At 43.2% G+C, this 25,420-nt stretch overlaps 1 protein-coding gene across 2 annotated transcripts; it reads left to right on the plus strand.

Annotated features, from left to right (window-relative positions):
• Positions 1–721: 721 nt before the first annotated feature.
• On the plus strand, positions 722–25,029 carry LOC138948740 (sodium/glucose cotransporter 4-like). Of its 2 annotated transcripts, none has more exons than XM_070320348.1 (16): positions 722–1,201; positions 8,009–8,187; positions 12,018–12,092; positions 12,666–12,770; positions 13,198–13,257; positions 14,379–14,483; positions 14,864–14,969; positions 16,000–16,080; positions 17,340–17,557; positions 17,987–18,122; positions 19,557–19,664; positions 20,397–20,547; positions 21,471–21,639; positions 22,190–22,402; positions 22,958–23,054; positions 23,566–25,029. In XM_070320348.1, exons 2-16 carry the CDS (start codon positions 8,077–8,079, stop codon positions 23,760–23,762), a joined length of 1,932 nt encoding a protein of 643 aa, XP_070176449.1. In that variant the 5' UTR covers positions 722–1,201; positions 8,009–8,076; the 3' UTR covers positions 23,763–25,029. The 2 variants fall into 2 exon arrangements, with proteins under 2 accessions (XP_070176449.1, XP_070176450.1); XM_070320349.1 differs by having other exon boundaries at positions 8,067–8,187.
• The last annotated feature ends 391 nt before the right edge of the window (positions 25,030–25,420 follow it).

Raw genomic sequence — 25,420 nt, forward strand, 5'->3', positions numbered from 1 at the left:
TTATTATTTAGATTTTAAAAGTTAGGTCTAGCGCAAAAACGCACCACGGTCCAAAAATATTCTGATAATCATCGATCCACGGCTATCGCCAGTTTACATCGATAGAATGAGACCCGAAGGGAAGTAACTCATTTTTGACCTGAGTTCAGGATGGGTCCAAAAAGTGTTCGAGACAATCTGCAAAATTAATTCTATAAAAATTGCTCGCTCTTTACGTAGGGCACCTAGGATGTTCCCGTTTGGTGAGCGTTCAAATGGAAGGGTGTTTGTATGTACTGTGTGTAAAAGCCTGACAGTATCTGTGATGGTTTACGGGAGGCTTACTGTCCGGGCGTGATTTCCGGTATTGAATATTCATAACAGCCGTCCAGTACCAAAACGAGGCGCCATTGTTGTAGAGGACCAAGTCCACGAAAAGAAATTCTTTGAAAATTTCTCACGCTCGACAGAAAGCAGCCAGGATGTTCCCGTTTGGTGAGCGTTCAAATGGAAGTATGCTTGTACTGTATGTAGACGCTCGGGGAGCTCTGTGATGGTTTACGGGAGGCTTACTGTGCCTTTAATGTTTGACCGTACTCGTGTATGTCTAATCTACACGGCTGGCGCCTATGATTGTACTCGTTTAAAAATCATGCTTCGGCGATGTGTTTTTTTATGCCGGTAACGTCAGGCGTTATCCGCGCTGACGTCTGGTGCGATTTTAACTTCTCAAGCGTCTCTTCTTCAAAACCGTAGAGATCGTGTCACTGAGAAGATACTGCACGTTTTGCTCACACCTTGAATGATATACTACCTCATCAGCATTCTGTGATAATATGGAGAAAGGTTAGACTAACACAGTCTCTCCAAAGTAGGAAAAGTGATGCGCAGACTGATAACAGTTGAAACCTGACAGGCTTATATCCGGATTAACATACGTATAGGTGTACGTGTTTACACTGCTAGCTTCACAGTGTCGGCATTTACCTGAGTGTGTAGAGTAGACAAAGTTCACAAGGTTTTATTTTGCTGTTAGCCCATAAGGCGTGATTACAGTTGGTGTAGACTGCGCAAAAAAAAGGAACGCAAACACTGTGCACAATACGACCAGAGTTGTGGTGCACTGACACACAGACACAATTGTGTTGCTGCACAGCTTGTGTGTGATTTATTGTCCGTGTTTCAGCGAGTCAGATTGTTCGTTTGAAGGTGACAGACACAGGTGAGCCTAGTGCAAGGCAACATTTAAATGTATCTTAAATTCCTTCCCACGCTTTCTTTCTTGTGAATCACCATAAATCCGTCCAGACTTTTTATCTGGGGTAAAAGCTTTCTTCCATTTGGACTTATACCTAAAATCTACAGCTTGCCTGTTTCCTGTACAGTCTGGTGATTTTTTGCTGAAGTAATTTCGTTTTTTCACCCATCAATCAATCAATCAATATGAGGCTTATATCGCGCGTATTCCGTGGGTACAGTTTTAAGCGCAGGGATTTATATGTTTTTTTTCTTCATTTTTATGCAATTTATATCGCGCACATATTCAAGGCGCAGGGATTTATTTATGCCGTGTGAGATGGAATTTTTTTTACACAACACATCACGCATTCACATCGGCCAGCAGATCGCAGCCATTTCGGCGCATATCCTACTTTTCGCGGCCTATTATTCCAAGTCACACGGGTATTTTGGTGGACATTTTTATCTATGCCTATACAATTTTGCCAGGAAAGACCCTTTTGTCAATCGTGGGATCTTTAACGTGCACACCCCAATGTAGTTTACACGAAGGGACCTCGGTTTTTCGTCTCATCCGAAAGACTAGCACTTGAACCCACCACCTAGGTTAGGAAAGGGGGGAGGAAAATTGCTAACGCCCTGACCCAGGGTCGAACTCGCAACCTCTCGCTCAAGTGCGTTACCACTCGGCCACCCAGTCCCTGTCAAACTGCAAAATAATACAGAAACAGTTAATGCTCTGCTCAGGATCTTCAGGCTGTTGAATTTTTTTATGTGTCCAAGTTGACGGAAGCTTTTTTCCCAGGTAAAAACCTGTACAGTTCTGTGGTGGGGAACAAGATTATTTACACGGCGGGAAGGGAGGTGTCTTTTGGGACACGAGCAAAATGATGGTAGCCTACACTTGCTTCCTGCGCACAGGCATTTAAGCTGTTAAGTTGAATGTGTGTGTCAGTGTGTGTGTGTGTGTGTGTGTGTGTGTCAGTGTGTGTGTGTGTGTATATGTGTGTGTGTGTGTGTGTGTGTGTGTGTGTCTGTGTGTGTGTGTGTCTGTGTGTGTGTGTGTGTCAGTGTGTGTGTGTGTGTGTGTGTGTGTGTGTGTGTGTGTGTCAGTGTGTGTGTGTGTGTGTGTCAGTGTGTGTGTGTGTGTGTCAGTGTGTGTGTGTGTGTGTGTGTGTGTCAGTGTGTGTGTGTGTGTGTCAGTGTGTGTGTGTGTGTGTGTGTGTCAGTGTGTGTGTGTGTGTGTGTGTGTGTGTGTCAGTCAGTGTGTGTGTGTGTGTGTGTGTGTGTGTGTGTCAGTGTGTGTGTGTGTGTGTGTGTGTCAGTGTGTGTGTGTGTGTGTGTGTGTGTGTGTCAGTGTGTGTGTGTGTGCGTATAAAGGGCATGTGTGTGTGTGTCAGTGTGTGTGTGTGTGTATGTGTGTGTGTGTGTGTGCGGCGGTGTGCCTGTGTGTGTGTCAGTGTGTGTGTGTGTGTGCGTGTCAGTGTGTGTGTGTGTGTGTGTGTCAGTGTGTGTGTGTGTGTGTGTATGTGTGTGTCAGTGTGTGTGTGTGTGTGTATGTGTGTGTGTGTGTCAGTGTGTGTGTGTGTGTGTGTGTGTGTGTGTCTGTGTCTGTGTCTGTGTACCTGCGTGCATACGTGCGCACGCGCAAGCTAGACATTTTTGGAAGTCGTAAGGCAGTCGAGTCATAGGTTTTTGCGTTTCATGAGTTTATATACTTGGTCCAACTATCCCTTTATATAGGGGAAGGGCTCCTGATATGGACCGGTGTAACACGAGAAAATTACTCCCACGAGATTTTTACTCCGAAGTAAAACTTTCGTACGAAAATGTTACTCCCTTTACGAAAAAAGCACTCCCCCATTACACGAAAAAATTACTCCCCACGACAGGTGAGTTCCGTGTAAACATTTCGTACACAAATGTTACTCCCCTGACGAATAAAAAACGAATAAATTACTTCACCCTAACACGAGCAATTTAACTTTCCATGCCAGGTGTACGAAATTTATACTCCCTTGTCCCCTGTTAGTCTTGGTGGTGGAAGGGGTGGAGGGATGGTAGCGCGACATTCGTTTGCGCGAGATCACATTATTGGCATAATCCCTTCGCCCGCATCCCATTTTAGCGTACAAGATTTTTACTGGAAGTAAAAACAAGTCCCGTAAGGCGAAAATACAACATTTAGTCAAGTAGCTGTCGAACTCACAGAATGAAACTGAACGCAATGCCATTTTTCAGCAAGACCGTATACTCGTAGCATCGTCAGTCCACCGCTCATGGCAAAGGCAGTGAAATTGACAAGAAGAGCGCCGGGGTAATATGTAGTTGCGCTTAGAAGGATAGCACGCTTTTCTGTACCTCTCTTTGTTTTAACTTTCTGAGCGTGTTTTTAATCCAAACATATCATATCTATATGTTTTTGGAATCAGGAACCGACAAGGAATAAGATGAAAGTGTTTTTAAATTGATTTCGACAATTTAATTTTGATAATAATTTTTATATATTTAATTTTCAGAGCTTGTTTTTAATCCATATATAACATATTCATATGTTTTTGGAATCCGAAAATGATGGAGAATAAGATGAACGTAAATTTGGATCGTTTTATAATTTTTTTATTTTTTTTTACAATTTTCAGATTTTTAATGACCAAAGTCATAAATTAATTTTTAAGCCACCAAGCTGAAATGCAATACCGAAGTCCGGGCTTCGTCGAAGATTACTTGACCAAAATTTCAACCAATTTGGTTGAAAAATGAGGGCGTGACAGTGCCGCCTCAACTTTCACGAAAAGCCGGATATGACGTCATCAAAGACATTTATCAAAAAAATGAAAAACACGTTCGGGGATTTCATACCCAGGAACTCTCATGTCAAATTTCATAAAGATCGGTCCAGTAGTTTAGTCTGAATCGCTCTACACACACACACACACACACACAGACACACGCACATACACCACGACCCTCGTCTCGATTCCCCCCTCTACGTTAAAACATTTAGTCAAAACTTGACTAAATGTAAAAATGGGGAGTAACAATTTCGTGGAGGGAGTAATTTTTTCGTGCCTTGGGGAGTTCTTTTCTCGTACGAAAAAATTACTCGGAGTAAGAATTTCGTACGAAATGTTTACTCCGGAGTAAATTTTTCGTGGAGTAAAAATTTCGTGTTACACCGGCGAAATGGTGATATGGACCACCTCCTGTTCTGACAAACTAACGGCGCTAGAGCGCTCAAAAAAGTTTTATTCGCTGTATTCACCCTCTCCGTATAACTTGCACATGTCAAAACAGTTGCAGAAACACAAATCTCAAAACCGTTAGGCTTTTTCTCTTTTTATATTTAGTCAAGTTTTGACTAAATATTTTAACATCGAGGGGGAATCGAAACGAGGGTCGTGGTGTATGTGCGTGTGTGTGTGTGTGTGTGCGTGTGTGTGTGTGTGTGTCTGTGTGTGTGTGTAGAGCGATTCAGACTAAACTACTGGACCGATCTTTATGAAATTTGACATGAGAGTTCCTGGGTATGAAATCCCCGAACGTGTTTTTCATTTTTTTGATAAATGTCTTTGATGACGTCATATCCGGCTTTTCGTGAAAGTTGAGGCGGCACTGTCACGCCCTCATTTTTCAACCAAATTGGTTCAAATTTTGGTCAAGTAATCTTCGACGAAGCCCGGGGTTCGGTATTGCATTTCAGCTTGGTGGCTTAAAAATTAATTAATGACTTTGGTCATTAAAAATCGGAAAATTGTAAAAAAAAATACAAATTTATAAAACGATCCAAATTTACGTTTATCTTATTCTCCATCATTTGCTGATTCCAAAAACATATAAATATGTTATATTCGGATTAAAAACAAGCTCTGAAAATTAAATATATAAAAATTATTATCAAAATTAAATTGTCGAAATCAATTTAAAAACACTTTCATCTTATTCCTTGTCGGTTCCTGATTCCAAAAACATATAGATATGATATGTTTGGATTAAAAACACGCTCAGAAAGTTAAAACAAAGAGAGGTACAGAAAAGCGTGCTATCCTGCTTAGCGCAACTACTACCCCGCTCTTCTTGTCAATTTCACTGCCTTTGCCATGAGCGGTGGCCTGACGATGCTACGAGTAAAATGGCATTGCGTTCAGTTTCATTCTGTGAGTTCGACAGCTACTTGACTAAATATTGTATTTTCGCCTTACGCGACTTGTTATATTTAGTCAAGTTTTGACTAAATATTTTAACATCGAGGGGGAATCGAAACGAGGGTGGTGGTGTATGTGCGTGCGTGTTGTGTGTGTGCGTGTGTGTGTGTGTCTGTGTGTGTGTGTAGAGCGATTCAGACTAAACTACTGGACCGATCTTTATGAAATTTGACATGAGAGTTCCTGGGTATGAAATCCCCGAACGTTTTTTTCATTTTTTTGATAAATGTCTTTGATGACGTCATATCCGGCTTTTCGTGAAAGTTGAGGCGGCACTGTCACGCCCTCATTTTTCAACCAAATTGGTTGAAATTTTGGTCAAGTAATCTTCGACGAAGCCCGGACTTCGGTATTGCATTTCAGCTTGGTGGCTTAAAAATTAATTAATGACTTTGGTCATTAAAAATCTGAAAATTGTAAAAAACAAATAAAAATTTATAAAACGATCCAAATTTACGTTCATCTTATTTTCCATCATTTTCTGATTCCAAAAACATATAAATATGTTATATTTGAATTAAAAACAAGCTCTGAAAATTAAATATATAAACATTATTATCAAAATTAAATTGTCCAAATCAATTTAAAAACACTTTCATCTTATTCCTTGTCGGTTCCTGATTCCAAAAACATATAGATATGATATGTTTGGATTAAAAACACGCTCAGAAAGTTAAAACAAAGAGAGGTACAGAAAAGCGTGCTATCCTTCTTAGCGCAACTACTACCCCGCTCTTCTTGTCAATTTCACTGCCTTTGCCATGAGCTGTGGCCTGACGATGCTACGAGTAAAATGGCATTGCGTTCAGTTTCATTCTGTGAGTTCGACAGCTACTTGACTAAATATTGTATTTTTGCCTTACGCGACTTGTTATATTTAGTCAAGTTTTGACTAAATATTTTAACATCGAGGGGGAATCGAAACGAGGGTCGTGGTGTATGTGCGTGTGTCTGTGTGTCTGTGTGTCTGTGTGTGTGTGTAGAGCGATTCAGACTAAACTACTGGACCGATCTTTATGAAATTTGACATGATAGTTCCTGGGTATGAAATCCCCGAACGTGTTTTTCATTTTTTTGATAAATGTCTTTGATGACGTCATATCCGGCTTTTCGTGAAAGTTGAGGCGGCACTGTCACGCCCTCATTTTTCAACCAAATTGGTTGAAATTTTGGTCAAGTAATCTTCGACAAAGCCCGGACTTCGGTATTGCATTTCAGCTAGGTGGCTTAAAAATTAATTAATGACTTTGGTCATTAAAAATCTGAAAATTGTAAAAAAAATTAAAAATTTATAAAACGATCCAAATTTACGTTTATCTTATTCTCCATCATTTGCTGATTCCAAAAACATATAAATATGTTATATTCGGATTAAAAACAAGCTCTGAAAATTAAATATATAAATATTATTATCAAAATTAAATTGTCGAAATCAATTTAAAAACACTTTCATCTTATTCCTTGTCGGTTCCTGATTCCAAAAACATATAGATATGATATGTTTGGATTAAAAACACGCTCAGAAAGTTAAAACAAAGAGAGGTACAGAAAAGCGTGCTATCCTTCTTAGCGCAACTACTACCCCGCTCTTCTTGTCAATTTCACTGCCTTTGCCATGAGCGGTGGACTGACGATGCTACGAGTATACGGTCTTGCTGAAAAATGGCATTGCGTTCAGTTTCATTCTGTGAGTTCGACAGCTACTTGACTAAATATTGTATTTTCGCCTTACGCGACTTGTTTTCACTTTTGGCAGCGTTCACTCTAAATTTCCCGCCTAAAACTGACTCGTTTCTGTTCACAGCCAAAGCTTTCATCACACAAACATTGCTATATATATCTGACAGCTAAGACCGCATTTTGTTACATTTTAGCAGTGTTGACCCCGAGTTTCTACTGCAAACAAAAAATAATAGCAAAATTTCAAAGTATGTGCGAGTCCCCTAATATGGACCACCTTCAACAAATCGAAGAAAATAAAAGCTAAAGGCTATTTTCATTAATTCATTAAGAAGCTTGCTGGATATAACCTACAACTTGCCCTCGAGATTTAAAAAAAATGTTGCAAAAAGTCTTCTTTTCGTGGAAGTTGATAATTTCACTTATTTTCACTCGATCTGTTTTTGATAAGCTTCTTTAGTTTCCTGGTGTGCTTCAAATAATGCTCTCATCAACCCGAAACAGATAAATCTAGAGCATATTTTAATTAGTCTGACTTGTACACTAAGTTGTATCATGTTATTTTGAAATATAGGGGGCTTTTTACAGTGATTCGAGAAGGCCGCTTCACTGGTCCATATTAGGCGCCCAGGCTCCTAATATGGACCATTTGTGATTTTTTCTGTATTTAATTTTTGATGAATGTCTATCAAAGTCACTCTAATTAGACCTAACGGTTAACCTAAGAGAGAAGGACTACCAAACACAAAATGAAACTTCTTCGCAAGAAAACAAGCTAGTTATCAGCATGAGACAAAACGTGGTCCATATTAGGAGCCCTTCCCCTACGAGTATTTATTAATGTATTTTATGTATCATTTGTTTGTTTGTGCATACATCCGTGCGTGTTGTGTGCTTCTCAAAAGCCAAGGGACAAGAACTGTGATACAAACAATCATTTTTACCCGTCGTCTTGGCAACAAGGCAAGAGAGGATGGCGTCAGCAGCCCAATGCGAGAACATACGGCCTACCAGCACACTGCACTGGGGAGATGTCGTCACCATCGTCATCTACTTCATCGTCGTCCTCCTCGTCGGTATGTGGGTGAGTGGCCAACGTTGCAATTGCTGAAAGGCGGTCCTCAGTTGAGTCCGAAGTCGACTTCGCGAAGTCTTTTTATCGAAAACTCACTGCTAAAGCTACATCCGTCAAGTTTTGCGAAGTCTTTTTATCGAAAACTCACTGCTAAAGCTACATCCGTCAAGTTTTGCGAAGTCTTTTTATCGAAAACTCACTGCTAAAGCTACATCCGTCAAGTTTCGCGAAGTCTTTTTATCGAAAACTCACTGCTAAAGCTACATCCGTCAAGCTTCGCGAAGTCTTTTTATCGAAAACTCACTGCTAAAGCTACATCCGTCAAGTTTCGCGAAGTCTTTTTATCGAAAACTCCCTGCTAAAGCTACATCCGTCAAGCTTCGCGAAGTCTTTTTATCGAAAACTCACTGCTAAAGCTACATCCGTCAAGCTTCGCGAAGTCTTTTTATCGAAAACTCACTGCTAAAGCTACATCCGTCAAGCTTCGCGAAGTCTTTTTATCGAAAACTCACTGCTAAAGCTACATCCGTCAAGCTTCGCGAAGTCTTTTTATCGAAAACTCACTGCTCAAGCTACATCCGTCAAGCTTCGCGAAGTCTTTTTATCGAAAACTCACTGCTCAAGCTACATCCGTCAAGCTTCGCGAAGTCTTTTTATCGAAAACTCACTGCTCAAGCTACATCCGTCAAGCTTCGCGAAGTCTTTTTATCGAAAACTCACTGCTAAAGCTACATCCGTCAAGTTTCGCGAAGTCTTTTTATCGAAAACTCACTGCTAAAGCTACATCCGTCAAGCTTCGCGAAGTCTTTTTATCGAAAACTCACTGCTAAAGCTACATCCGTCAAGTTTCGCGAAGTCTTGTTATCGAAAACTCACTGCTAAAGCTACATCCGTCAAGCTTCGCGAAGTCTTTTTATCGAAAACTCACTGCTAAAGCTACATCCGTCAAGTTTCGCGAAGTCTTTTTATCGAAAACTCACTGCTAAAGCTACATCCGTCAAGCTTCGCGAAGTCTTTTTTATCGAAAACTCACTGCTAAAGCTACATCCGTCAAGTTTCGCGAAGTCTTTTTATCGAAAACTCACTGCTAAAGCTACATCCGTCAAGCTTCGCGAAGTATGCGTTCTTTGCGTAGTCGACGTGAGTGTGAACATGAACAAGAATCATGAGTTATCCATTTTGAAAATCTGCGGGAGATCAAGGCGGACAAGTTGAAGTCTTCTTCTTCTTCTTCAGCGTTCCAGAAATTCTGGTCACGTGTGAGCTTGTTTGCCCATTTGGGTTCCCCACACTATACTCTGAGAGCATAGTCAGCTGTCCTTCAATGCAAACACCACTCTCATACACAAAAAATGTCAGTGATCTACTGCCTTCAGAAACTTAGGAAGTTGAATGTGAACCCCTGTATCCTTCAAACTTTCTACCGCTCTTTCATCGAGTCTGTCATCACTTTTGGCTTTGTGTCCTGGTATGGAGGTCTGAGTGTGAAGAACAGGAATGTCTTAGTGCGAATGGTGAATGTCAGTAGCAAGGTGATTGGCAGGCAGCAAGCAAGTGTGGAGTCCCTGTATGAAAAGCGTGTGGTGAGAAAGAGTAGGCGGATAGCTTCAGATAGGTCCCATGTCCTTGCCCACCTCTATGAACTCCTTCCCTCTGGCCGTAGACTTCGCACGCACAAAGCTAGGACACTCAGGCTGCAAAACAGCTTCATCCCCAAATCCATCACCCTTGGCAACATGTAAACGGCATACCCGACTCAGCCCCTCTTCTGCCAGTGCAATCAGTAGTACATGTATGTATTGGTTTTATGTACGTCCGTATATTTTCTGTGATATATTGTATGCTATGATTTTTTTGGCAATGATGTTTAGCCATAGTCCGTTATACGCGTAGGTGTGCGAGAATATGTAAGCGCAGTGCTTTAAAGATGTCCTTGTGGGAATGTGTAAGTGGGCGTAGTCGAATGTCCATGTGGGAATGTGTAAGTGGAGCATATAAGAATGCCCATGTGTGAATGTGTAAGTGGAGCGTATAAGAATGTGTAAGTGGAGCGTGGTCGAATGTCCATGTGTGAATGGGTAAGTTGAGCGTATAAGAATGTCCATGTGTGCGATGTGTAAGTGAGACATGGATGTGTTCATGACTGAATGCGTAAGCACAATGCAAGGAATGGCCAGAGAGGTATGTGGGAGGTGTGTTTATAACCTGCCCTGTTATATAGTGCTATATGTCTTATGTAAAAACAATGTCCTGTTTGTATTATTGTTATGTACCACGCCTGAATTTCTCTATGAGATAATAAAGTATTCTTATTTTTATTCTTATCACTCCGCTTTCGTTGGGTAGGCATGCTGGGTATTTTTGTGTTTCCATAACCCACCGAACTCCGACATGGATTACAGGATCTTTTCCGTGCGCACTTGGTCTTGTGCTTGCGTGTACACACGAAGGGGGTTAAGTCACTAGCAGGTCTGCACATAAGTTGACCTGGGAGATCGGAAAAATCTCCACTCTTAACCCACCAGGCGGCAGCGACTGGGATTCGAACTCACGACCTCCCGATTAGGAGGCCGACGTCTTACCACTGCGCCACTTCGCCCGTCAAGTTGAAGTCAACTCGTTGTGCTAATAGCAGAAGCCTGAGTAATTGAGACTGATGAATGCATTGACCCCAGGGGCCAGTTTCATAGGATCGCAGTGAACAGACTGACAGTCACGGTCGTGGTTGCTCGACGGGCCACCGAAACGCGCGTTTCATGAGCGAATCACCGTCATCCGCGGACAACCGCAGTCGACCGACTGCACAGTAATCCGAATGGCCAAGTCGAGGGTTAAATTCAGTCCTGTCTGAGTCGTCTTGTGTGTGATGCGAGGAACCTCCGCCTGGCTCTGTCTGCCAACATCCACATTCTGGTACCATTCTGACACCACCGTTCACACTCTGTACGTCTGCTTAGAGAACTACTCTCAGGGCCGTTTTTAGGGGCAGTAGTCTGCTCTTGAGGTCCCGTCAGACTGTTCGCACCTCAGTCTGCGGTGGCCTCCATTCGTTTCTCTCCCCCCCCCCCCCCCTTTCCCATTTTTCTCTTCCCCCTTCCCCATTTTCCTTTTTGGTGTCCAACGAACGAAGGGCCTTACCTAAATTACAATACCGTGCGCAACTTTATTCTTTTGTCTCTAAGAGCACATCTATAAGTTTATCTTGTCGTGCTCCTTTGTTTTATTATAACTTCCATGGCTTTATAAACGTGTATCTGACTAAAATACTGTTTAAACCAAGGGCCGTGCTGGGAAGTGAGCTGGGTGGCGTGCGGCAGACGTGTCCTTGTCATCACCAGCGCCGTGCTGGGATTATAGTGTTCTAGATGATCGAACGTGTAGCAAAGACCTGTACGCGTACGTGTAGATATTGCGTCACCCGTGACTCACTTTTTTTCTCCAATGTTCCAAATCATACGTTGTTTTGCTCCCACCAAGACTGCAGATCTTGGCAATCACGTGACGTAAAAACTAGATGTGATGACGTTACCCGAACACGTTCCCGTACACGTGCTGAAAAATGCCACATCTAGATCTTGTCTCTACCATGGTACTGAGTTACCTACAAAGAACGCTGAATATTACTTTTAACTGTCATTGGATCAATACAATCACATGTGTGTGTGTGTGTGTGTGTGTGTGTGTGTGTGTGTGTGTGTGTGTGTGTGTGTGTGTGCGTGTGTGTGTGTGTGGGGGGGGGGGGTGCGTGTGTATGTCTGTGTGTGTGTTGTGTGTGTGTGTGTGTGTGTGTGTGTGTGTGTGTGTCTGTGTGTGTGTCTGTGTCTGTGTGTGTGTTGCAGGCCACAATACGGGCGCGGAAAAGCAGTGATGCAAGGGGATACTTTCTGGCCGGCAAGACCATGACGTTTTTCCCGGTAAGACACAGGGTGCGGGGTGGGGGATGGGGGGTGGGGGGGTGAGTTGGGATGGGGGGATGGAGAAGCCTGGGCAGACGATTGGTACGCTTGTATATATATATGCAGTTGACAAGTTTACAAATGTTTGCGACCATATGCACCTCACAGTATGAATTGTGTTTGTTTCTGTATATGAAGCCAAGAAGAAGTAAAATCGTCTAATTTTACCTCACCATCTCGACCAATTGGCTTTCACTGGATCGGAACACTGACCTCCTATTTTTGAATCCAGTCTATTCAGTTTTGGGTCGGAACACTGAGCTTCTATCTTTGAATCCAGTTTATTCTGTTTTGCTGTACAAGTGTGCTTATTCTTTTTCTGAGAATGAAAGAAAAATTTGGAAAATAGATCTACCATCAACCTTTATCCAATTAGTCAATGACAGTCATCAACACTAAATTTGAAGCAAAAGTTAAAAGCGCCGAATTACATTACACGAAATTACTTCATGGCGATAGAATTACCCTCAAAGTTGTTTTTCTTTTACTGTAAGGTCCATAATTACCGTTGACTTGTTTTCGTGACATCAGATTGGAGCGTCCATTTTTGCCAGCAACATCGGGGCACCGCTGTTCGTCGGCCTGTCGGGCACCGCTGCTGCCTCGGGCATCGGTGGCATGATCTTCGAGTGGCACGTGCGTATTGTAAACATTCACCTTCTGTTTCAGATGCATTCAGTCATTGACTCCTCTGTAAAACAAGTTTCTATTTCGCCTATTTCGATTAGGTGGCGGTTTTTACAAAATCAGTGGTAAGCAGGATATGCATTTGCTAAACAGGCGAATGGAGATGCGAAAATCAATTACAAGATGTGTCGTAATATACTATGAAAACGAAAGTAGAGAGGGTTATTTATGTAACGTTTAATGAATGTCAATGTAAAACATTCATTTCTTGGTTCGTTGGAACATTGGCAGTCTATCTGTTTTAATGTAGGCCTACCATATGTTGAAATACAATGAAACAAAATAGCTTGATTCGATGAACAGCGAAAGCCTGCTAGTAGCCTACACTTGGAGATCGTGTACATGGTATACAAGATGTTGTTTGTTATATGTCCAGGCCATTCCCTTCATCCTGATGCTGTCCTGGGTCTTCATCCCCGTCTTCACGGCCTGTGGTGTGAGTCAACATTGCTTCCTTCCCCGCCCTGCAGGAATATCATTACTATTACTCTATCGTTTAAATCATTTTAATTATCTGTACTTCGGTGATGACTTGGACTTGTTGTTGTTCTTGTTGTTAGCCTTTTGGCTTTTTTATTTTTTATTATATGATTGTATAGTAGATGCAAGGAGTGTATGGATGTAAATATGATTGTTTCAACACCAGAACAAATACCAATGGCTTGTATGCTATATGGCGGATTAAATTCTTGTTCTTGTTCTTGTTTATTATCGGCAGTCGGTGAAACACCGACACGTATTTCAAATCGCCGACGACTATGGGACTCTTTTCTTTAACGGGGGTTTGAGGACGACCTTAAACTTCCCAATATTGACTCTTTTTCGTGACCATATCGCCAAATTCTCCGAATATAAAGGAATCTTAATAGCATCCCTGCCCTGTGAAAAAAAACCTGTTCGACTGACACTGCTTTTGCCGAGGAATAAAACAACCATGTAAATCACTTTTTGACTTGCTACTTTCGATTAAATAGTGTTACTAACGTTTATCAGTTTTTTTTTTACTTCTTCTTCTTCTGCGTTCGTGGGCTGAAACTCCCACGTACACTCGTGTTTTTACCCCGCCATTTAGGCAGCCATACGCCGCTTTCGGAGGAAGCATGCTGGGTATTTTCGTGTTTCTATAACCCACCGAACTCTGACATAGATTACAGGATCTTTTCTGTGCGCACTTGGTCTTGTGCTTGCGTGTACACACGAAGGGGGTTAAGTCACGAGCAGGTCTGCACATATGTTGACCTGGGAGATGGGAAAAATCTTTACTCTTAACCCACCAGGCGGCAGCGACCGGGATTCGAACTCACGACCTCCCGATTTGGAGGCCGACGTCAGTCTTACCACCACGCCACTGCCCCCGTCTGTTTTTTGTTTTTTTACTGATAACTGTGAACTTGGTAGCATTATTGCAACCATGCAGATATTTTGTCTTCACTGATATTGAAAATAAAAAAGAGTTGATTTAGAACAAAGTAGGCCTATGCCACATCGGTGCAGAAAAGTCTCAGGTTACTCTACAAAGACAACCGATACCTTGATTGTACCTTTTTTTCCATCCAGGTGTACACGATGCCAGAGTACATACGGCGACGTTACGGACGGGAAAGATTGCGGACCTACCTGTCTGTTCTGTCTATCCTTCTGTACGTCATCACCAAGATATCGGTGAGTTTGTTTCATAGTTATGACAGTTATGTGTGCTGTTGTCGTCATCATGGTTTTAAACAACACAAAACCTTCACTAGTAGATCGACCGATTGGTGTTTGTCGAACATACAAGCAATAAGACAATCAACAAACGCACGCACACACACACACGCAAACACACACACACACACACAAACACACACACACACACACACACACACACACACACACACACACACACACACTTATTTTGCTTATTGAAATTGGTTTAATTTAAATATGTGTAATGTTAAACTTGTGGGGTCCTGATTTGGCCTATATGGTCCGCTGGACCCAAAAAGCAACAACTATCAATCAAAAACACACACACTTAATTTCAACATTGCACTATTTGTCAGGTGGAGATGTATGCAGGGGCCGTGTTTGTCCAAATCCTGTTCGGGTGGAACATGTACGTGTCTGGAGTCCTGGTGCTCGTCTTCTCAGCCCTCTTCACCATGACAGGTACGTCACTCACACGATTGCCGCCATTTATCACCATATCTGGTAGAAGCTGGATCTGATAGGCAAAAAAGGGAAGAAAATTACTTTCTGATCATTTTGAAAGTGGTTTTTATACACAACGCGCGGGTTGAAGGCTCCAGAGACAATTGAACGCAACATTTAAACGTTACTTTTCATGCTCGTCGTCTTATCTTATCTTATCTTATCTTATCTTACCTTACCTTACCTTACCTTACCTTACCTTACCGTACCGTGTCTTACCTTACCTTACCTTACCGTGTCTTACCTTACCTTACCTTACCTTACCAGGGGCGGACGAGGGGGGGGTTTCTGGGGTTTCCGGAAACCCCCCCCCCAGCCAAAAAATAAAAATATTTTTGTGTGTTTTTTTGGGTTGAGTTTCAATTTTGTGGGTATTAATCAGTGACAAAATCTGCTGCCTGGAACTGGTAATGATCATCCTCAGAATGCACCAGCTTGCACCATTTTGCATCCTTTTTTTCAAAATTTTCCGGGGGGGCATGCCCCCGGACCCCCCTAGCAAGCTAGGCGCTTCGCGCCGTCGGCTCGGCGCTTCGCGCCTTCACACCCATATCTTCACAATATACTTTTGGAACCCCCCCCCATAAAATGAACTGATCCGCCCCTGCTTACCGTGTCTTACTTTACCTTACCTTACCTTACCGTGTCTTACCTTACCTTACCTTACCTTACCGTGTCTTACCTTACCTTACCTTACTGTGTCTTACCTTACCTTACCTTACCTTACCTTACCTTACCTTACCTTACCGTGGCTTAAAACAGTTTGTATACCTTATCTTATCTTATCATATCGTTTTTCAGGCGGGTTGACCGTGGTGATCTTTACAGACACGCTACAAACCGGATAACTATAGTCATCCCATCCCATCCCATCCCATCTTATCCCATCCCATCTTATCCCATCCCATCCCATCTTATCCCATCCCATCCCATCTTATCCCATCCCATCCCATCTCATCTTATCTTACCGTATCTCATCGTTGTGCAGGCGGGTTGACTGCAGTGATCTTCACGGACACGCTACAGACAGTGGTGCTGGTCATCGGGGCCTTCGTCCTCATGTTCATCAGTGAGTACATGTACAGTGCTACTTTCACAGTCACCATCATTGCTTGACAGGGTGACACGGTAGTCTCCTCTCACAGCAGGCTCTGCAGAGTTGTCTGCCGGCGAAGAGCGCGAGCTATTTATAGTAGCGGCTCGACCTTTCTTCTACGTCACCGGCTAGATATCCCTGTCAGTTGTAGAGTTCTGTTTGTGATGGGGTCTGGCTGCTGTGGTCACCTGGTATGCTCTTGGGAACCTCAGAGTACCCATGGCGAGAAATTCAATTTTTCGCCCTCACGGCAAAGCCATTAGGGGCATGTTCCCGGGTTTTAACCCGACTTTAGATGAGATACACAAGTGTATGCGTGTTTAGGTGGTATCAGCCATCTGCACTTATGGCAGAATGACCGAGGTCTTTTACGTGCCACTGTGGTGACACGGGGGTGGGAGATGGATACCGTCTCTGGGTCTGCACATAAAGTTGACCTGTGTCCGTCCCGGCCCGGATCCGAACCAGCGACCTTTCGATCACAAGTCCAGTGCTCTACCACCTGAGCTACCCGGGCCCCAGTACCCATGGCAGTCTTTAGAGAGCTATTAACTTCGCTCTTAAATCTCAACCCTGTTTGACTGGCTTTGCATCAAAAGGTGATTGTTGTGCTTCGTGCTCTCTGTGACAATTGCATCCTCACTAATACTTTCAGTCATTTGTAATTTACATGTAAGTTAGAGCTAAACACACTTCTAGGGTGTGATGACCTCCAGACATGACCGAATAGAAGTCTACTTGACATTAGTCAATTAATGTCCAGGTCAAGGTAGGGTTGAGTTCATGTTAAAAAACAACATTTTTTTTAAGCTGGAGCTTTCAGATTTCACGCACTTCTTGGGTTTAATTACTTCTAGACATGATGTAAACTTGCTTATGCATTATGCTTGTTGTTGTTTACTCAATATGCGTTTTTTGTAAATAATGCACAAACGTTGAATAAAACAGTTTAATAAAAAAAATTAAAAAATAAAAAATAAAAAAAAACTTGCTTGACAATCGTCAAATTTAAGGGTCACATGCGGATCAAACCATTTTCCGGGCTCATAAGACAATAAACGAAGAAGCATTGAACGGCGCAGTGAATTTCATCCTTGTATTGCAAGAATCAGAAAACAAGAATGGAAGGTATTTGCAATCATTATTATTTTTAAATGTAAGGTAACGTTTTGTCAATGATACACGTTCCAATTACCTACCATTCTTGTTTATAAAAAAAAGTTTATCGCAAGGTCTGGACAAGGTCGGGGGCTATGCCGCGCTGCAGGAGAAGTACATGCATGCCGTACCCTTCATCAATTCGACCTCGACCCTGGCCAACACCACGTGCGGTCAGCCTCGTTCTGACTCCTTCAGTCTCCTGCGTGACCCCTTGACCTCTGACTACCCGTGGGTGGGCACCTTGATCTTCAACATCCCAAGCGACATCTGGTTCTGGTGTTCCGATCAGGTCAGAGTTGAAATCGGGATGGGTTTGCATGATGTGCATGACATTGTAGTCCCTTGCTGCAGGCTGGAATGTGCATGGGACAAGAATCTGCTCATGTCTAATAGAGCTCATCGTGTCTTTACTGATTTAGGCCTCATCTGCTCACAGTACCTAAGTTAGTATCTATTAATATTTTGTCTCTCTCTTTTTCTCTGCCTCTATTAATTCGTCTATCTGTCTTTCTGTCTGTCTCTGTGTGTGCATGCCTGCCTGCTAATCTGTGGGTCAGTTTACAAGCATCGAGCCAGAGCTCAAAGGGAATTTTAACTTTTGAACACTGTGAGGGATCGAGATGAACAAATGCACGACAACGATGCCAACAAAAAATAATAGAAAAAGCACATGAAAATTGTAAATCCCTTTAACTTAAAAAGCTGTTGGTGTGTTCAGATCATGGTACAGCGGTCGCTGTCAGCCAAGAGCCTTTCACACGCCAAGGCTGGCTCTATCGTGGCTGGCTACCTTAAGATACTGCCCTACTTTCTCTTCGTCGTGCCCGGGCTGGCTGCACGTGTCCTGTTCACAGGTATTACACAGGGCGTGTGTACGTCTTGGAGTATTGTTGTATTCCCGTCTTTACGTTTAGTTCTTCTCGTCTTTTTCCTACTGACTTTCTTCATTTTCTCTGTTTTCCAGTCTTTGTTTTATACCTTGTTCCTACTATTCCCGTCTGTATACGTTTAGTTCTTCTCGTCTTTTTACATTTAGTCAAGTTTTGACTAAATGTTTTAACGTAGAGGGGGGAATCGAGACGAGGGTTGTGGTGTATGTGTATGTGTGTGTGTGTGTGTGTGTGTGTGTGTGTGTGTGTGTGTGTCTGTCTGTCTGTGTGTGTGTGTAGAGCGATTCAGACCAAACTACTGGACCGATCTTTATGAAATTTGACATGAGAGTTCCTGGGAATGATATCCCCGGACGTGTTTTTTATTTTTTTTCCATAAATACCTTTGATGACGTCATATTCGGCTTTTTGTAAAAGTTGAGGCGGCACTGTCACACCCTCATTTTTCCATTAAATTGATTGAAATTTTGGCAAAGCAATCTTCGACGAAGGCTGGGGTTTGGTATTGCATTTCAGCTTGGTGGCTTAAAAACTAATGAGTGAGTTTGGTCATTAAAAATCGGAAACTTGTAATTAAAATTATCTTTTTATTAAACGATCCAAAAACAATTTCATCTTATTCTGCGTCATTTTCTGATTCCAAAAACATATACATATGTTATATTTGGATTAAAAACAAGCTCTGAAAATTAAAAATATAAAAATTATGATCAAAATTAAATTTCCGAAATCGTTTTAAAAACTATTTCATCTTATTCCTTGTCGGTTCCTGATTCCAAAAACATATAGATATGATATGTTTGGATTAAAAACACGCTCAGAAAGTTAAAACGAAGAGAGGTACAGTAAAGCGTGCTATGAAGCACAGCGCAATCGCTACCGCGCCAAACAGGCTCGTCACTTTCACTGCCTTTTGCACTAGCGGCGGACTACGTTCAGTTTCATTCTGTGAGTTCCACAGCTTGACTAAATGTAGTAATTTCGCCTTACGCGACTTGTTTTTATTGTCTTTCTACTCCTTGAATCAGATGACTTTTCTTGCAAAAGTTGTGTATTGACCAAGAGTTGCCACTCGGGATGCAAATGACGATGTGTGCGCGTGCGTGCGTGTGTGTATGTGTGTGTGTGTTTGTGTGTGTCTATGTGTGTGTGTGTATAATTAAGTCTGCTGTGTGTCTGTGTCTGTGCGCATGTGTGTGAGTATGTATGTGTGCGAGTATACCTGCGTGCATGCGTGTATTTGTGCACGCATTCACACGAGCCTTTTCTTTTGAATGCGTGCTTGCAAGATTCAAGAGTTATATTTTATCCTTGTGGGGCTCACATGAGGCATAGAGCTGAAGTAATTAATTGAAAAGCGTCATTATGCCAACATTTCGGTTTACCTGTGTGTTACAGACGAGGTGGCGTGTGTCGACCCGGCTGTGTGTGAGTGTATCTGTGACAACCCCACAGGCTGCTCCAATATCGCATACCCCTTGCTTGTACTCAGGATTCTCGGTCCGGGTAAGCACGCTTGTGAGTTTTGTACTGCGCCAAATTGTGCACGTGATAAAAAAATGAGGAGCCACGTCGCAGCAGAACGTTGGGCTTCTTTTTTTCGTTCGCCTGTCACATTCGGAGATTAGCGGTTCTCAAGATGAAAATGGTTATTTTCTGTAATTCCCCCACACGCCCGCGCAATTTGTCTTCAAGGGTGGTGGAGCTTGGCTAGATCTTCTCCCTCAGCTGTTGACGACCCCTGCAGTCCTGGAGGATGTGTCCTACGTTTTGTTGTCCCTCTCCGCGTAGACATAATTATTGGAGAGGCCGGGCACCAGATGAATCGCCTGTGCAGGTTCTTGGTTCAGAAGCGTGTGGCGCTGTTCTTTGGAGAAAAAAAATGACCACCTGGTCTGGTCCAGACAATTAGTGGAAGCTGTCTGATCGTACGCAGGATCTTTAGACTTTGGGCGGAAAAAAAGAATGCATGGCGTAACTTCAACCAACATTTATTTTTGAAGCGTATTTATAACAAAAACGTGTCCATAATTGGCCACTGATGACGTTAAATCTCAACTTCACCAAACCAAATAGGAACAAAGAGATACTGAGCATGGTGTGACGCTAGTTGTTGAGTGTACGGGTAGTTCTGCTGACGTGAGGAGAACAAAACAACATTTTTCGAGATAAAGTGTCTGAGTGAGTAGTGTGATGCTAGTCAGTTGTTGAGTGACGTGTTGACTGATGACGTTGCAGGATTACGCGGACTGATGCTCGCTGCGTTGTTCGCGGCAGTGATGAGCACACTGACCTCCGTCTTCAACAGCGCCAGCAGCATCTTCACCATGGACCTGTGGCGACGGCTGAGGCCTCACTGCTCGCAGTGGGAACTGCTCTTAGTCGGAAGGTAGGCTGTAGCTGCTCTGAATGACGTCAGTGCTGATTACGTCATATTATGCGATCCAACTTACTGATGGTGTTATACTATTATATGACGTCAGTGTTGATTTTAATGACATCCTATTATGTGATCCAACATACTAATGGTGTAATATTATTTTATGATTGCTATTTCGATGATGGTGTAGCTAAAGGTTGTTGGTGATGTAGATAACGTCATACATCCTGTGGTCACTGGCAGAGTGGCGATTGTTGAAATGTCTGAATGACGTCATTTTGCTACTGGTAACAACTTTAACTGACAGGGTTTTGGCCTGGTGATGTCGTTGTGACTGGTAGTGCTACATATAGCGTTATAAAGGATCTAACCGATGGATTGTGCAAAGTTTGAGGCCCCGACAACTTCGGAGGGTCATCAAGATTTTGGACGTCTTTAGTCATGATGTAGACGTTGGATGGTAGCGATGACCGTGCAGTACTTGACGTCACACGGTTATCTGAATCCCCATTGTTTTGTGTGTTTGTTTGTTGTTGATATTTTGTTGATTTGTGTGTGTGTGTGTATGTGGGGGGGGGGGGCGTTGTGACTGTTTCTTTTTTATAAGGTTTCTATACGTGGTCCAAAACATTAACTGTTCTGCTGGGCTGGTGGTGGTAGTGGTGGTGGGGGTGGAGGAGGTGTCTGTACAGGTATAGATAACGTGACACATACTGTTTAAGTTGAGGTTGTTGGCCAAGTACTGACTGTGACTGTGACGTAGTTGATGACGTCATTCAACGTGTGACTCAAAGGCTGGTGGTAGTGGTACTGGTGGGGATGTGATGCTGGTAGTATAGATAAAGTGACACACCATACAGTCACAGTGGGATCGTAGCTAGATGTACTGACTGTGACGTAGTTGATGACATCATTCAACGTGTGACACGCAGGTTGGTGGTGGTGGTGCTGGTGGGGCTGGCAGTCATGTGGATCCCCATCATGAAAGCGGCGCAGGGCGACCAGCTGTGGCAGTACTGGCAGATGCTCATGTCCGCCGTGGGTCCGCCGTGGGCCATGGTCTTCATCTTTGGCATCTTCTGGAAGAGGACCACGGAACCCGTGAGTTAAAACATAGGACATAAGATAATGTATTGTCCATACAATTAAACAATGGATGGAAAAGTGTGGTTCACAAAGTTGTACTTTTGGAAAATCACTTTAACACGAAGAAGCATTGTGTGTCCGTCTCAGTTTTGATCTTTGACATGGACGAACCAAGATTAAAAAGAAATCAAATGATATGATCAAGATCCACTTGCTGGAACGTGGCTGCCATGATTGTTTTAATTTCTGTGTTGTTGTTGTTGTAGTTGTTGTTGTTCCTTGATTTTTAAGCATAAGCAATCTAGGCTACTACAGTTTTTGTTCAGTAGAAGTTACCAAAGGCACTGCAAAGACGTAAGCAGTCGGCTTGGCCACAGGCGCACGACACGAGGTGGGCGGGGCTTATGTTTTGGATGTCACGTGGTAAGGTTGATGGAAGGTCTTATCTCCTAGTTTCTACAGTTATACTGTACATGTAGTAGTAGTCTTGAGAGCGCGTCAGGCCCCGCCCACTTTGATCCCGCTCACCTCGTGACGAGTGCCTGTGGTCTTGGCTTGGTTTCAGGCAGCGTTCTACGGGATGCTGGGTGGACAAGCTCTGGGTTTCGCTCGCCTGATCCTGGCCTTCGTGTACCCCGCCCCACCGTGTGGCGAGCCCGACACCCGCAATGCCTTCCTCAAGATCCACTTCCTCTACGTTGCTGCCATGGAGGGCGCGCTGTCCTGCATCCTCATCCTCGCCATCAGTGTTATGACGAGGCCACGGCCACCTGAGAAGGTGTGTGTGTGGGGGGGGAGGGGAGGGGTGGTGTTACTGTGTGTGTGTGGGTAGGGGGATTAGTGTGTGTGTGTGTGTGTGTGTGTGTGTGTGTGTGTGTGTGTGTGTTATCACGCAGCCAAGGCCACATGAGAAGGTGTGTGTGTGTGTGTGGTGGGGGTACTGTGTGGACCGTGTGTGTTAGTGTGTTAGTGTTAGTGTGTTAGTTAAACCAGAACGTCCCCCGTGACCTTTCAGTTAACCTTATGGTCCCCCGGGGGACGTTCTGGGACGTTACACCAATAAAGATACCTTTTTTCTCAAGGAGAGATCCCAAATACCCCTTAAGATGCTTAATTTTAACAGCATCTTGGAGCTTGGGTCCCCCAGTATCCCCCAACCGGGCTTTCCCCTGCACCTCAACGTGACAAGCACCTTGTTACCTGTTACTACTGCCTCATTTTAAATGGGAACCCTCCCCCTCTCATAGACTAGGTCCAGCCCTGACTAAAATCTGTTTCTTTCTGTGCGTATGCTTCTACGCTTTCCACCACTGGCATGACCTTGGGTGATCAGTTACGACGCACCACACTGTGGACAAGGAAGGACCCGGCCATGGCTGACCTCTCGGACCAGGAGGGGGAGGAGGAGAGGGAAACACACAAGACCAAGCGTGAGTTGTCTTTCCTGTCCCGTATGGCAAGTTGGACCCGAGAGGACTATTAATGTATACTCTTCTAACAACAAAATAAGCGAAAAAAAGACCGGTAAAAAAAATGTAGACAAACTTTCAAAATTTGCAAAAAATCAAGGTCTAATAAGGGACAGGTTTTCAAAGTCCTATAAAATCGACGAAAAACATGCTAGGGCAGAGAACACTTTTTTGTGATTCACGTGTTACAATAGGGTCCTGGTCATTAACGATGCTCACCAGTTTGTGCTGACACATCTTTGACTACATTGAATAATGTCCCCTGATGTACATTTGTGTTTCTCAACCGGATTAGGACGTTTTGGAAATGACGCACATGTAAAACAGGGGACAGTATCCAGGGAAGTCAAAGATGAATCGGAGATGCATTGTGTCCCCTCTTTCTTTTAAAAGCCAATCAATTACTTTTATCGATACACTTCAGCTTTAAGCACATTTGTGCTGGATTGCAACCTAACGTTCTGTGTTACAGCAGGAAAATGGAAGTCTCGCCTTTTGGTTTGTTGCGGCCTGGCCTCCCACAGCAAACCTCTCTCACCGCAAGAAGTGGTCGCCTTGCAGAAAAAGATGACCTCTATCACCGAAAAGCCCTTCATCAAGAAGATTCTGGACGTCAACGCTATCCTGCTACTCGTCGTTACAGCTTTTATCATTGGATTTTACCATTAGCATGTGGCGTGCGCCGGAAAAACGACCTCCATTTTAGAGGAAAAAAAGTGGTCCTTGGTCAAGAAGAATCTAGATGTCAACGTAATTCTGCTACTTGTCGTTAAAGCTTTTATCATTGGCTTTTACCATTAGCAGGAGTGCATGTGGCATGAGCCGGAATAATGTCCTCCACTTTAGAACAAAAAAATGGCCCTTGGTCAAGAAGAATCTGGATGTCAATGCTGTCCTTGCACGGATCGTAAAGCCTGTCCTTAACTTGGCGAAGTCGACTACGCGAAGTGTATTTCGCGAAGCTTTAGCACTGAGATTTTTGTAAAAAGACTTGGCATAGTCTTCGCGAAGTTGACTTTGGGCTCAATTAAAGGCTGCCCTTTTTGTAGCGTTCATTAATTAATTCCTATTGTTTACATGTGCCAATAATGTTATAAAACTGTACCTAAGGGGATATAATAACGATTAGCTGTAGCTTTCGAACACAGAAAAAAATTATTTCAGTATTGCAAAGTGGTTTTGGTAGTGTCGAATGTAAACAAAACAGTCTCAAAGTGAAAGTGGATGTTTCCCGGAAATTGCGAAGTTAACAAGAATACAGAAAAGCGCGCTTTCCTGCTTAGCACAATACGCTACCGTGCTAATCTGGCGTGTCAATATCACTACGTTTTGCACGTGGAAGGTGAGCGATTTTCTTCACGCGTGAAAGATTCTTTTGTGCACTGTACATCACGGTGACTCAAGTTAGCCAAAGAATCTAGACACAGCCATCGTCGAACGCTGAAGAAGAAGAAGACTGATACCTCGCTGAACAGCTCTGGCTTTTCATAGGGGCACCCTTTGGAGATTTGGGGAGCACGGTTGGGAGACACAGACGCACATCAGGGGACAGTATGCAGGGTAGTTGAAGGTGGATCGAGGATGCATCCCTCTTTCTTTCAAAAGCCTGATAATTAGTTTTATCGGTATACTCTTCAGCTTTAAACTAGGTCACTTCACTGGTTCTGGTGTACAAAATAATTACAGGGCTCCACTACAGCACTTGCTTTAACGGGAGAACTGCTCTGCCAAGTCTTAATATCCAGACAAACTTTTCACTGTCATGTTTGATTTCACTATGCATGGTTATTACATGTATAATAGTAAGGGTACTTATGTGGCTCAAATACTTATATAGTTCTAAGCGCCTGCATGTACCAGAAATATATATGTTCTTGTTTGATTTGACTATGTATGGTTATTACATGTATCAGAAATATATATTTGTTAAAACATGCTTTTGATTTGATGTTCGCCTTGCTTTGGCAAAATTGTCTTCTCTTTCCAGTTTTGGAACAGCTAGAACAAATAACATTGTTTTGTATACAAAAACCCCCCCAAAAAAAAACAAACAAACAAAAACAACTGCAAACATATATGCATCACATCATTAGCTCAGTTGGTAGAGCACTGGACTTGTGATCGAAAGGTCGCTGGTTCGAATCCGGGCCGGGACGGACACGGGTCAACTTAATGTGCAGACCCAGAGACGGAAGCCATGTCCCACCCCCGTGTCATCACAATGGCACGTAAAAGACCTTGGTCATTCTGCCATAAGTGCAGGTGGCTGAATACACCTAAACACGCAGACACCTGGGTAGCGCGACTCCGTTGCTGCTAGCTTTCCA

The sequence above is a fragment of the Littorina saxatilis genome, linkage group LG15, assembly GCF_037325665.1.
Source record: "Littorina saxatilis isolate snail1 linkage group LG15, US_GU_Lsax_2.0, whole genome shotgun sequence".
Lineage (NCBI taxonomy): Eukaryota > Metazoa > Mollusca > Gastropoda > Littorinimorpha > Littorinidae > Littorina > Littorina saxatilis.

What these genes read in the sequence shown, in the direction of transcription:
- LOC138948740 (XM_070320348.1), top strand. Translation starts at nt 8,077, where the DNA reads ATGGCGTCAGCAGCCCAATGCGAGAACATACGGCCTACCAGCACACTG. An exon ending in AGACCATGACGTTTTTCCCG is followed by an intron (nt 12,093 to 12,665) that starts GTAAGACACAGG and finishes TCGTGACATCAG; the next exon opens with ATTGGAGCGTCCATTTTTGC. An exon ending in TGCACGTGTCCTGTTCACAG is followed by an intron (nt 18,123 to 19,556) that starts GTATTACACAGG and finishes TGTGTGTTACAG; the next exon opens with ACGAGGTGGCGTGTGTCGAC.